We start from the raw sequence: 12,722 nt of genomic DNA, 5'->3' as shown, positions 1-12,722 counted from the left end.
TCTCCTGCAGCTCTGGGGCTGCTGTTTGGTGGTGGCTGTTGATCTTTGCTGGCAGCACAGTGACAAGAATGAAAGTGCTTAGAGAATCCTCAGCGTTCCTGAGGTGGTGTCACAGACAGATTTGTGTTTTGAGTACTTCCTTCCTGCTAGTTTTGATCTACAGTGCGTTTAGGGTATTGAATTCTTTTTTAGCAGAAATGCTATCTTTATTTTTTGCTCTTTTTTTGCAGGCACACCCAGCTTCCTGTGAAGCATTTTGGGTAGGACAGTACCAGAGATACCAATTGTTTGATTTTTGCACCTCACTCTGGCACTGTACTGAAATATAAGGGAAGCATATTTAAATGTTGTGAATACAATCCAGATCCTGTAAACCCAGAGCAGTTCAGATATTGATTTCAGTTGGGATGGGCTTTAGCCAAAAATATGAATTTTATTTCGATTCTGTTTTCCATCAGATATCTGTATTATGTTGCTAAATTCATGGAAAGATGCCAGTGGCTTTGGAGTCTATTGATACTCCTAGAGCAAAAATGCATCCTGGGACTGGAGCTGCCCCTCAGTTTGAGGTCAGCAACCTCTTCCCAGAGTTTGCTCAGTTAATGGAGATGACCTGATTGCAGTTGAGCTGGAGAGTGTTGTTGAGGTTCACAGTTCACACAGACTCCAGGGGTCACAAGCAGGACAGGACAGAAAAGTTGCAGGGTGCATCTCTTGGCATTATTTCAGCGAGGAGCAAACCCTGGGTTTGATGTGCAATTAAACCTTTACAGCTGAGAACAGCTCAGTGATTCTCTGTCCCCATTTTCCAGGAAAAACAGCCTTTAATTGCTGCTGATTTCTAAAACAACCCCACATGCTCCCAGTACTTTTCCCAGTTTGTTGGGCTGGGGCTCCTTGTGCCTGCTGCACCCAGTTTGGTATTTCCCAGTCAAGGAGTTGCTGTGCTCTGGGGTGCAAAAGCTGATTTTCCAGGATGCAGAGTATAAAATGGGCTGTGTACTGAGTGGGAGGTTCCAGGGTATGATACGTGGCTGCACAATCCTTGGGAGCCAAGTAAAATACTTCTTTTCTATATATAGTCACCTGAAATCCAGCAGCAAACACCCTTCTGAGCCTTGCACTCAAAACTTAGTTTTTAAGAAGCACTTTTTGCTCCTTAATATTGCAATTCTTTCTTTTTCCTTTTAATTTCCACATGGTTTTGCAGAAGTGCCAAATGCTTTCACTATGAATTTAGAAGAAATCTAAAATTATTAGGAAATGTAAAAAAAAAAAGGCAGAAAATTTTAAATTCTGCCTTTTCCTGGGGAAAATAATTCACCTTATTTGCATTTGAAGCAAAGACTGTAACTTTCATAATTTCTTTGCCCAGGCCTTCCCTGTTCTGTACAATGAAGGCAGAGTGTGATTTTCACAGCCACTGTGGTTGCATCTCTCAGTTCAAAGGGACTGGCTTTGGATCTGCCATAAATGTGTTGGATCTTATTTGGGGTGAGGATAGAAGTGAATTTTGCAAGAGGCAGTGTCGAGTCTGTCCTGACTCACAGGGAGCCCCTGGAGTCTCAAATGATCAGCTTGTCCCATTTTGTCACCAATTTGGGAGCGTGAGTTTTTGAATATTCATTTTTAGATAATATCAGTTGAGAAAAGAAGGGGAAAAATAAAATCTAGTGCTGGCTGTGAGCAAACAGCAAGGTCAGTGGTTAAATTCTGCCTTATGTGTTGTATATGCTGAAATGTCCTTTTGTTAAATGAACCCACAAAATGAAAAAGTAGCTGAAAGCTGTAACACTTGGCCATGCAACATAGGTCAAAGGTTACCTTTTTTCTCAAAAATGGTTTTGCAAATCTTTTTCAGAGCTGATAGATACACACCTTAGCTGGATACAAAACATTATATGAAAAAGAATGACTGTGATCTTTGATCCAAGCAATCAAAAAGAAAGGTAATTGGTATTTTTCTGCCTTTTCTCCAGCTGTGTGTTTCTCTTAACCTTTATTTATTTATTTTTTCAATTAAAAAGTCATGCCCCCTTTTTATTTGGCGTAGAGGGTTTAAAATATTTAATTTTATTTAATTTTTTTTTGTTCTCATTCTTTTTCTTCCCCACTTGTGAGGCAGCTGGGGCGTGGTGGGCAGGGAAGGAGAGGTGGGGCTGTGCATGCTGGGCTGAGGCTTGTGAAGGATCCCATCCTGAGGCAGGGCCAGGTTTAGGGCACTCTGCAGACCCAGGGGCAGCTGTGCTCCAGCAGTTCCTGCCCAGGGTTTGCTTTGCATGTCAGAATTCCTCCTGGGCATGGCAGGACACGGAATATTGCAGGGAGGAGCCACTGGGGCTGAGCTCTGCCTTCTCTGAGGAGCCCTCACTGCTGTAGGGTCCCCAGAGGGTCCCTGCTGCTGTGTCAGCATCCACAGCATCCCTGAGATCCCAGGGGATCTGTGAGATTGTCCCCAGAGGGTCACTGCCACGTGTGGAACACCCACAGCATCCCTGAGATCCTGGGGGATCCGTGGGATTGTCCCCAGAGGGTCACTGCCACGTGTGGAACACCCACAGCATCCCTGGTGTCCAGGGGATCCAGGAGTGGCACAGGTGCAGAGGAGTGTGAGCGTGGCACCTCACAGGGTGACAGTGCCACCTCACAGGGTGACATTGCCACCTCACAGGGGCTCCTTTTGTCTCTGCACTGCTGGGACACAGCCCGGTGTCACCCGTGGGAGCACAGGAACGTTTCCAGCTGAGAGGATGAGGGAGCCTGGGCTGTCTGTGCCCAGCAGATCACACAGACCCCCAGAGCTCAGCAGCCCCTGGGACCCCTCCCTGGGCATCTCCAGGGCTCTGTGCCACTGCTGCAGGACAGGCTGTGACAGGGACACGCTGGAGGGTGCCCAGGCAGGCGTTTCCTTGGCTTGGATGGCTGAGGGCAGCTGTAATTTCAATACCTTTTTTATGATTGAATCTTTCATTATCTTTGCATGTGTGCTCATGGCCTCATTTAATCAGTTCTCTCATTAAACGGATCAATAGCGGTGTGCTCCAGAGCAACCAGTGCCAGGCACCTCAAAGAGCAATGTTTTATTTATTAACCACATCATCTCCAGCTCCTCTCAGCTGGAAATGAGCAAATGATGAGAACTGATACTTGAGATAGCTTTTAACCACACTACCAAGGAAAGATAGCTGGCAGTTCAGAAGGGCAGGTTCAGCACGTGCTCTGGGCTCCCTCTGAGGCTCAGGCTCGGCTCAGTTTGCTGATTTTGCTCAACCCAGGTCTCTTGGATTACACCTGGATCTGGGAGTTCCCAGCTCTGGAGCAGATCCCCAGAGATTTCACTGGGCTTGGACTGGAGGAGATCTCAACCTTGGAGAGGGATCCCTGCCTTGGGAGCCATTCCTGTTAATTTACAGATTGATTGGCTTTAGGGACTGATTGGAGATTTTAGTGCTGGGACAAGCACTGACACACATTAGTGATGTAGGATCATCACTGACACTCATTAGTGATGCACAATCATCACTGACACACTCATTAGTGATGCACAATCATCACTGACACACTCATTAGTGATGCACAATCATCACCGACACACTCATTAGTGATGTAGGATCATCTCTGACACTCATTAGTGATGCCCAGCTTAACCTGCACCCAGCACTCCCTCAGCACCTGGTTTGGGTGCAGCTCAGGGTGGCTGTGGACACCCAGGCCAGCTGCTGGCAGGGCACAGTCCTGGCTGTCCCTGTCGCTGGGGTTAATGCTCCACAGCCTTCCCCTGCAGCTCTTTAGCCCTGCTCAGGCTGCAGCCCCCTCTAACCTCAGCCCACAGAAGCCACTGCTGACCTCAGGGGAGGGAAAGTGAAGTTTGCAGGCTGAGTCAGCACTTCACCACAGCATCCAACCTGCCCAGAGCCGGCCCCAGGCAGGGAGCAGCCAAACCTGGAGCCCTCCAGCCCTCCTCAGTGAGCTCCATCTCATTATCTGCTCTCGTTTCACTTAATATTTAACCCTGGATGCAGGTGACTGCTGGCTCTGATATTTCCATGACTGTATTGGATAAAAGCAATAGATAAAACTCATCTGTGGTATTTTTGGTAGCCCGACCAACCGTTTTGACAAATAAATCGTGTGCAGCCTCAGCCCACTTGTTTCTGGAAAGGAAATGACCCTCTGAGAGTGGGTGCCCACTTCTTTTACCTCACTGCTATTTTTAGCCGAGGCTGTGAAGAGTTTCCATTGAGGACCTGCTCCTGTCATTTCCTGGGCAGAGGAGCAGGAAGCTGAGAGAGCTGAGAGCTCCTGGCTCAGAGCGGACCAACCTCCCCTCCCTCTGGCTGCTGCTCGCACTGCACAGCAGCACTCAGAGAACCCAGATCTTCCTGCCTGGGCACCTCCAGGCCAGCCCCAGCAGTGCCAGGGGGGTGCTGGGCAGCAGGAGAGGGCAGCACTTCTGCTTTCCTTGCCCAGGTCATCCCCAGGAGGCACCAGCCCGTCCAAACCAGGCATTTCCCGGCTGGAATCAGAGGGAGCTGAGCCCTGGGCTGTCACTGCTGGGATCTTTGAGCATGGAGTTCCTGGAGTGCAGCCCAGCAGCAACATGGAGATTTGAAAAAATACAGATTTTAGTTTTTAAGAGACAAATCCCAGCATGCAGAGAGGAAGGAGATTTCAAACCATGAATCATAACTATCAAAAACTAATTCATGAGTTCCCCTTCCCAGAGACTTGCCAGAGACTGGGCACCAGGTGTTTTAGATAGGGGGAGTAGTGAAACACTATGTTAATTATTACTGTGTTAATTAATGTTTTCATAAATATTAATTAGAATTGGGATAGACTATAGAGGAGTCTTACAGCTGCAAACCTGAGGATTAATCAGTCTTGGGTGAGGGCCTGCTTTGGTTTGAGTTAGTCCCTGTTTCAGCCCTTAAATATCAACAGGGAGAAGTCATTTAGATCTGGAGTCTGAAACCTAGAAAATTTACTTTTCTGGTTTTAAGACAAATTTGTCACAGTAACTGAACAGTTTCCACACCATGTTGAATACAGCATGAGGAGCTGCAGGTGAAATGGAGCCCCCAAAAAGGCAGTTCTGGAGTTCTGCAGCAAAATTCTCATGGTTTAGGTCTCTCCTAATCAAAGTGCAGAGATTTCTGCACTTAAATTCTAGGGAGCAAATAATTCTAGAGAGAGAATTGTTGTTCCACGAGGTGCCAAAGGGTCTTTAGGCAAGTGAGTGTGAAAAGTTGGCAGGAGACATTGGCTGTTGTAAATAAAGTGATGTTGTTCTGACTTTTTAACAGACAGCAAAGTTCTTCAGTGTCTTCTCTTGAGCTTTATTAACAAGCCTGTCCCAGCCTCTCACAGTGCCCTGGTGATGCATGCAAGTTCTTTGTGCTCCAGTCTGCAAATAAATGATAATAAAGATGTAAAGCAGGTAGAGTCTAGAGTGGGATTAGAAAACACCAAACATAAACTGCCCAAATGCAAAGGTTTTCCCCCGAATTGCAGTCTCTGAAATGTGTTTTCATCACTGTCCACTGTATTTCCTCCAAACCTGGCCTTTTTCTCTTTGAAATATTTTTCTTTCAGCCTAGTGAAAGTGTTCCAATGCTTAGATCCCCAGAGATGTTTGTTTTTCTCCCTGGGCTAAGGGCAGTGTCTGTGTGAGGGCTGTGGCAGGTCCTGGGCATGTGCTGCAGCCTCTCTGTTTTATGGCACCTGAATCACCCTGAATGCAGTGAAACCCCCTCTCCACTCCTCCCCCCTTGCCTTCCAAAAATGTGTCATCTGGGCAAACCATTTAGATTTTAATGAAATGAAGTTGTGAATGCAGAGGGGATGTTTTCGGCTTGACTGCCCAAGGATTGCTTTTACTTTTTACTTGTTGTGATGTTGGAAGTGCTTTAATGTTTCCTCCCCTTTCTTTTATTTCTCAGTTAACGAAATTATCAGGAAGGAATTCTCTGGACTCCCTGCCAGAAGTCAGACATAGAAGAAGAGATTTGTGAGACAACTTTTACCGAATCCTTCCACAAGTGACCTCTTAGATCCTTCCAGCGCCCCTGCAACCTCTGGCTTCCTTTGCCATTCACCTCCAGGCAGAGACTCAGCACAAGGAACAATGAATTGGCACCAAGTGACAGCCTTGGCTGAGCGACTGCCACCTCTGTGTGTAAACAGCACGAAGGACACCCTTCCTTCCATCCAGAGATCACATTGTTCTCCTGGAACACAGCGTCTCTCTGAGGAAACACTTCAAGCCTGCTGCAAACCATCTGTCCCTGCGTCCATCCATCGGGACAGGAGCCGTCCCCCGAGCAGGGCTCAGAGCCTGGGGTGGGCTCTGGGGGTGGGAAAGGGGAACAAAGAGTAATAGATTCCAGGGAAGAACACCATCCTGCAGGTCACTAACAATCATTTGCCCTCCAGCTTTCAAAGCCCTCCCGAGAAATGTTATTTTTGTAGGAAACTGAGGCAGCCCAAGCTCGCTCAGCCTTCACCCAGTCCGGGATCAACAGCCAGTCTGCTCTGAGCACTGGGATTGGTATTTCAAACACCTGAGTCCAGGAGCTTTCTTCATTTTTCTCATCAGTCTGCATAGGAATTTGAAGGAGGGGGATTCTCATAACCAGCCAGTGAAAAGAGCAATTCAGCAGTTGCAACGCCTGTCCCAAGGTAAAATCAACCCAGGTAAACCAGAGATTAATATATAGGAGTCACAGTAAATCCAGAGATTTTATGGTTCATCCTTATTAGTATTTAGGCAGTGTAGGAACACATCTTAGATATTTTCTCTCTAACAAATTGTTGCTGATTCTTTTCATGTAGAACCTGCTCTTGGCTCATAACTTGTCTCATTTAGCAGCTGGAACATTTACTCACCCAAGCTGCAGAGGAAAATTATTGCATCTTACAGAATCCATACATTCCAGAGAAAATATACACTTATTTATATTCACCTGGTCTCTTTCGCTTTGCAAAGCTACCAGCAATTCCTGGAAAGGTTAAATTTCCATGGGAGTTAGTATTTTGTTATGTTTTGCTTCATGTGTTAGAATATCCTGTCCTGACTCCTGCTTTGCACATTCCAGGTAACCACTGCCACCTGCAGTTGTACAGCTACAAGTTAGAATATTTAGGGGAGCCAGGGATAAAAAGTGGGATAAAAAGGCTTCCTGAGTGGGTAATCAGTGTACAGTAAAATGTTAGGAATTACATAGGAATCTTTCCTGGCTTTATAAATAAGGAATGCTGATATTTTCAGGAGTGCAGAGCCTGAGCTCTGCTCTAGAAAGCGCAGTGAAACTGATTTCAGTTTTCAGCTGTGTCACAGTAAAACTTTGCAGCAGCAGCGTTGTCCAGGGCTCACAGCAGGAGTCAGGGGGTGGGAATGCAGCAGAGCAGCCTCAAAATTGGTTCCCCAATGCCTCGAGAAAGATTTTGCACAATCCCTGCAGAGCTTGGTCCAACAAAAATCTCTTTAGGACTATCAGGAAGAATGTATTCCCTGCCACTAAAGGCTGGTGCTCAAACTCTGCAAGGTGCTGGCTTTGGAATGGGAGACAGAAGCATTGGGTTCTTCAGAACACCTGACCTGGGGCTCAGCTAAAATTTGAACAGAAATCTGAATTTCCCAAGAGCAGCTCTGGACTCCAGATCCACCCAGCTCAGAGCCAGAGCAGAGCAGAGCCCTGCACGTCCCACCCTGGCACTCAGGGCACAGCCTGGCTGCTCTTTCTGCTTTGTGAGACTCAAATCTTTCACCCCCAGAGGAGTTCCCTTGTCCCAGCACCCAGAACTCCTGGCATGCCTCACCTGGTGCTCTCCCTGGGAGCTCTGCCCTGCCTGGAGCTGCAGAGGTGAAAACAGCCTTTATTTAATTGCTGCCTTTTACAGGGACAAAACTGAGGCCCAGCCCTGCTGGAGAGGGGAATTCCTGTCAGACAGCACTCAGCAGGACCCTGACTGGCTCACACGCCTCAAAAAGCTATTTTGGATTCTTCCAAACTGTCAGTGCGCCAGAATCTGACGCATATTCAGGGGTTTTTAGTGCAGTCTGGTGAATTAGACAATTCTGACATATTCTAAAGGCCAAAAGTTGCCTGTCAGAAGTTCTTTGCTATGACTGAGTACAAGAGCAGACCAAATGCATCTCCCAGTTTCACACTTGGATGTATCGAAAGTTTTCCATGATCCAACCTGTAAAGTATAGGAGAAATTTAAAAAACAGCCCAAAAACCCACCCACAGAAAAAAAATACCCTCAGATTATTGGCAGAACCTTCTCTCTTGCTGGATTTTAAATAGAAGCTCAAAGAAGCCCAGGAAGGTCTTTTCAGATCTGTGATGTGCTGCTGCTGCTGCTCTGGTGACTGTCTGCAGCAACTACTCATCAATTTAGGAGAATAATTATTTTCATATTTATTTTTAGATAATATCAGTTTAGAAAAGGGGTGGGGAAGAAAAAAACCTAATGCTGGAGCAAAGAAAAAGGTCAGTGTTTAAGTTCTGCCTTCTGGATTGTAGATGCTGAAATGTCCTTTTAATATATTAACCCCCAAAAGGAAGGAGTAGCTGAAACCTTGGATTTGGACTTGGAGCAGTTCAGTAATGAACCTCTGCAACCAAAATACACAAGATTTCCACTGTGCTTGTGTGTTCTTCAGGCACTTTGTTATAGAGGGGGAGAGAGGGTTGGGGTTTGATTTATTTTGGGGTGGTTTTTTCTTTTGTTGTTTTTTTGCCTTGGTTTGGGGGGTTAGGTTTTTGGGTTTGTTTTATTTTTTTAGTTTTCTGGGGGCTGATTGTTTGGGGTCTTTTTAGTGGAAGGGGTTTTTTTTTATGTGCTACAGGTGCTCTAGCCATGCTTGCATTGACTGCATTCCCTCCTCATCTTTATTGCACAGGTATTAATCTGTGTACATATACAGTGTACAATGTAATTTATATAATACACCCACACAGAGAGGGGCCACTTACAAGGGCTGGTAGTGGCAGGACAAGGTGGGAATGAACTCAAACTGCCAGAGGAAAGGTTTATTCCAGAGATTAGGATAAAAATTCCTCCCTGGGAGGGTGGGCAGGGAATGGGATGGAATTCCCAGAGCAGCTGTGGCTGCCCTGGATCCCTGGCAGTGCCCAGGGCCAGGCTGGATGGGTTTGGAGCAGCCTGGGACAGTGGGAGGTGTCCCTGCCATGGCAGGGGTGGCCCTGGGTGATGTTTGGGGTCCCTGCCAGCCCAGGCCATGCCCTGCTCTCTGTGGGTGTGTTGTTTTATCCGTGGTTAGAAGTGAACACAGCTGGGTCCTCCCGTGCACGGAGGTTTCACCCCCTGTGTTCTGCATTTTAGGGGTCCAGCCACAGCTGCAGGAGCCCGGGCTGTGCTGCCCCATCTGCTTTTCAGTGGTTAAATCATTCAGCTTCAACCAGCTTTGTATTTATTTCCGGAGAAAAGGAGCATCCTCAGACATAGCATTGTGCATTGTTGTCTCTTTAAAAAGGAAAATGTTAAAATTATATAGCTAGGCTGAAGGATTTCAATATATACAGTACTAAATTATTTCCTGTTCTTGCTGAGCTGTGTTTTTCCAGTATTAGTATTTCTGTTACTTAATACAACTTCCTCTCTGTAGAAGCACGAGCTTAACCTTGGAAGAGTTAATAGCATTTTGTGAGCAATTTGTTCTCACTTTTTCTGGAAGATAGCCATATTTGCACATGAGGAAATTCTGTCTTTCCTCAGTTATCTGAATGTTTCACCACAGTGCCTTCCTGCCATTGTACCAAAGGCCTACAAATATCTTGTCTGCAGGGTGAACAACTCTAATGCGTTTTCCATCAAAGCTGCACCATGAGAAGTTCATGGGGCATGTTGGAACTCAAAAGTTCATCTCTTTTTATTTGTCCTGTGTGTGTGTGTAATTTTTTTTTTAACTTCCATTTTTCCATCCGAGCTTTGGCTGCGAATACAGGATGAGCTTCTATAAACTTCTGCATCAAATATACGTAGAATAAAAACCATCATTCACGATATGTAAACAGTCTGAGAGTGGAATGGGAGTGGGCAGATATCAGGAAGATTTTTTTTTTGTCAGTTATGAATGTTGGAAGTCGAGTTTGCCAGGAGAGGAATTGCTTGTGAAGACACTTGCAATGAAATACGAAGTCCTGGTTTTGTTTTTCTCCATGAGAATGAGCAAAATGTAAGATCTGAGCAACAGCAGTGGAGTGGAAGTGTCTCATGTATGTTGTTTTTACCGGGAGAAAGAATGTAGAAGAGTCATGGGTTTTGCACTTGCTTTATTTGTATCCATGTAAATATGTATCCCTCCATTCTCCCCGTAGGAAAACAGCATTTCCTGAATGTAGAGGATTTCCAGAACCAGCACTATGTTATTCTCTATTGTATAAAAAGCTGCTGCTTCTTAACATATCTAAACCAGTTCTCAAAGTAGCTAGCATGTTTTTTAAAGTGTATTTTGTAATCCATATCTTTACAACAACAGTGACTGTGCTTTTTGTCTGACCAAATATGCAACATCTTTTGGATTATGGTTTGTATTTATAAAGGATCAGTTTTCATTTTCTGAATGCCTTACTTTTCTATGCAATTGTTGTTGAATTGTTGTTGTCTTAAAAAAAGATGTATTTGATAAATTTCCCAAAGACTTCAAAGACAGCTTTAAACGCTTAAGAAATATGTTTCCAAATATTTCAATCTGACTTTTCCCCCTGCATTTCCTTCCAAATTGCTACTTAATAGGGAACAATGATCTGCCAGATGGGACTCAAGAAAATGACTGTCTTCATTTCAAATCTTAAACTGATTCAGATCCTCGTAATTTTTGCACCACTTAAAATCATCTGATGTTCCAGTTTAGCTGCAATTCTGAGTGTTTGTTATTTATGTTCCATATTCCTGTGCAATAGGAGGAGATGCCACTGCTGGGTCTCGATGGGGTGAATTGTCAGATTCTCCAGAAATCCACTCTTTTCCTCATCATTTACATTGCAGTGGTTTCTCACCTGTGAGGCAACTCTGCCATCACACGGGGAAGGCTGTGATCCTTTATTCATCTCAGTTCAGAATGAATAATCCACCTCTGGAACGTCTGACATCAGATTGTATCTTTAATATCTGCTGCATTATCCCTGCAGGGGTCACAGGGGTACCAACCTCTCTAACCACCAGCAGTGTCAAACCCACCCTGGTCTGTTTAAGGTTTGTTTAACCATTTCCATTGTTTCAGGGGTACAAAAATAGAAATTAGTACCTGCACATTGCAGTGAACTTCACCTGAAGGTGCTGTAGGTGATCTCGAATGCAAAGAGTTACCTGGGGGGGTTGAGGTTCCTTCTCTAACTCATCAAATAGCAACAGAAAGCTCCAGAAGGACTGAGTCTCAGAAGGAAAGATTGCCTGGCACTCACATTTTTGTTTTTAATGTGTAATTATGAAGGGATTCTCCCCAGAGTCCAGCCCTCCCTGCCCTGGATGTTCAGGTAAAGCCATATTTTAACAGACACACGAGTGAGCACTTGTCACTCACATCATCCTCACAAGTGTCTTTTGAACCAAATTGCTTCTTCAAAAACCTAGCTCTCACAATTGAAAAGGGATTTATATCATTCACATTCCTACAACAACGTTGTTAACCTCCAATGTAAGGATTGTTTTTGCTATCTGTAAAGTATTTTTATATATTGCCTGTACTATGGTAGATTAGCAATAAATGAAAGGGCATCATCTGCTGCAAGAGTGTTTGGTCTGTTCTTAAATACCTTGACTGCCTTTGATAAATGAATATCAGGGGGCTGAGCCTTGTCTTTGTCACCCTCCTGAATGCCCAGAGTGGGTTTGCAGAAGGTTGCAGAGTGTGGAGCACTCACCATGGGTGAGCTGCCCAGCTGCCCTTTGGGGCAGGATCCCACCCAGGTGCTGTGTGTGACACTGGGTCACACTGAGACTTCTTCCCTTCCTCTTGCTGCCTGTTTTCCCTATTTTCATTTTCTGTTCCACCACCCCAATTAAAAGCCCCAAACAATCCCCACCAGCAGGCACTGCAGAGCCCTGGCCTCAGCAGAGCAGCAATTTCCATCTGTGCAAATGCCCTCCTGCAGCAGTAGGTGCTTTTGTGGGGATGGACTCCATTTCACTTTTCTTTCATCTAAATCTTAATTCTGCATTTCTCTGCGGGAGACACTAAAAGAGACATTTTCATACTGCTGTGCTGGAGGCGTGCCCAGAGCCCATTATGGCCCAGTGAGAGCCGAGTTTCTACAGCATTCAATTAAAGACATTTACCTTAACAAAATCAATATTATCCTTTGCATTTAAACCCAGAGAATTCAAACCATATCCCGTGCATTTGTTGGCCATGGAGCAAGTGCTTTGCCTTGCTGATCCACAAAAGCCTCAGAGCAGAGGCCATGTGGAAGTTCTTAACTCCCAAGCCCTGTACAAAGGCTCAGGAACCAGACAGGCTTTGCCAGCAAAGAAGCTGTTACTGGCTGGGAGAGAACATTTTATGATGAGCAAATATATGGCACACAGGATCTCAGCTTTATTCAGCAACAGGAAAATTTAAGTAACTTAACCTGGAAATTCCACAGCTACGGTCTGAGAGCTTGAGCACCTGAGCTGATCCTCTGGCTTTAATTTATGTCTTGGGGCTGAATTAAAGGACTACAACAGTTCCCCAGATTTTTCGTCTTAAC

The 12,722-nt window shown here is 45.3% G+C and overlaps 1 protein-coding gene across 6 annotated transcripts in view; it reads left to right on the top strand.

The window, feature by feature from the left end:
- The window catches only part of NFATC2 (nuclear factor of activated T cells 2), an 81,344-nt gene extending 69,588 nt beyond the window's left edge, over positions 1–11,756 (top strand). For 5 of the 6 annotated variants that reach the window (XM_063404180.1, XM_063404175.1, XM_063404178.1 and 2 more), the window contains exon 10: positions 5,943–11,756. In XM_063404180.1, the coding sequence (XP_063260250.1) occupies positions 5,943–5,998 (56 nt within the window). In that variant the 3' untranslated portion in view covers positions 5,999–11,756. Of the gene's footprint in view, positions 1–1,861; positions 1,950–5,942 lie in introns of all 6 variants that reach the window. The other variant, XM_063404177.1, reaches the window with a different exon arrangement.
- The last annotated feature ends 966 nt before the right edge of the window (positions 11,757–12,722 follow it).

The sequence above is a fragment of the Prinia subflava genome, chromosome 8 (assembly GCF_021018805.1).
Source record: "Prinia subflava isolate CZ2003 ecotype Zambia chromosome 8, Cam_Psub_1.2, whole genome shotgun sequence".
NCBI lineage: Eukaryota > Metazoa > Chordata > Aves > Passeriformes > Cisticolidae > Prinia > Prinia subflava.
Note: the sequence above shows the minus strand (reverse complement) of the source record. Positions and strands in the feature narration are given on the sequence as shown.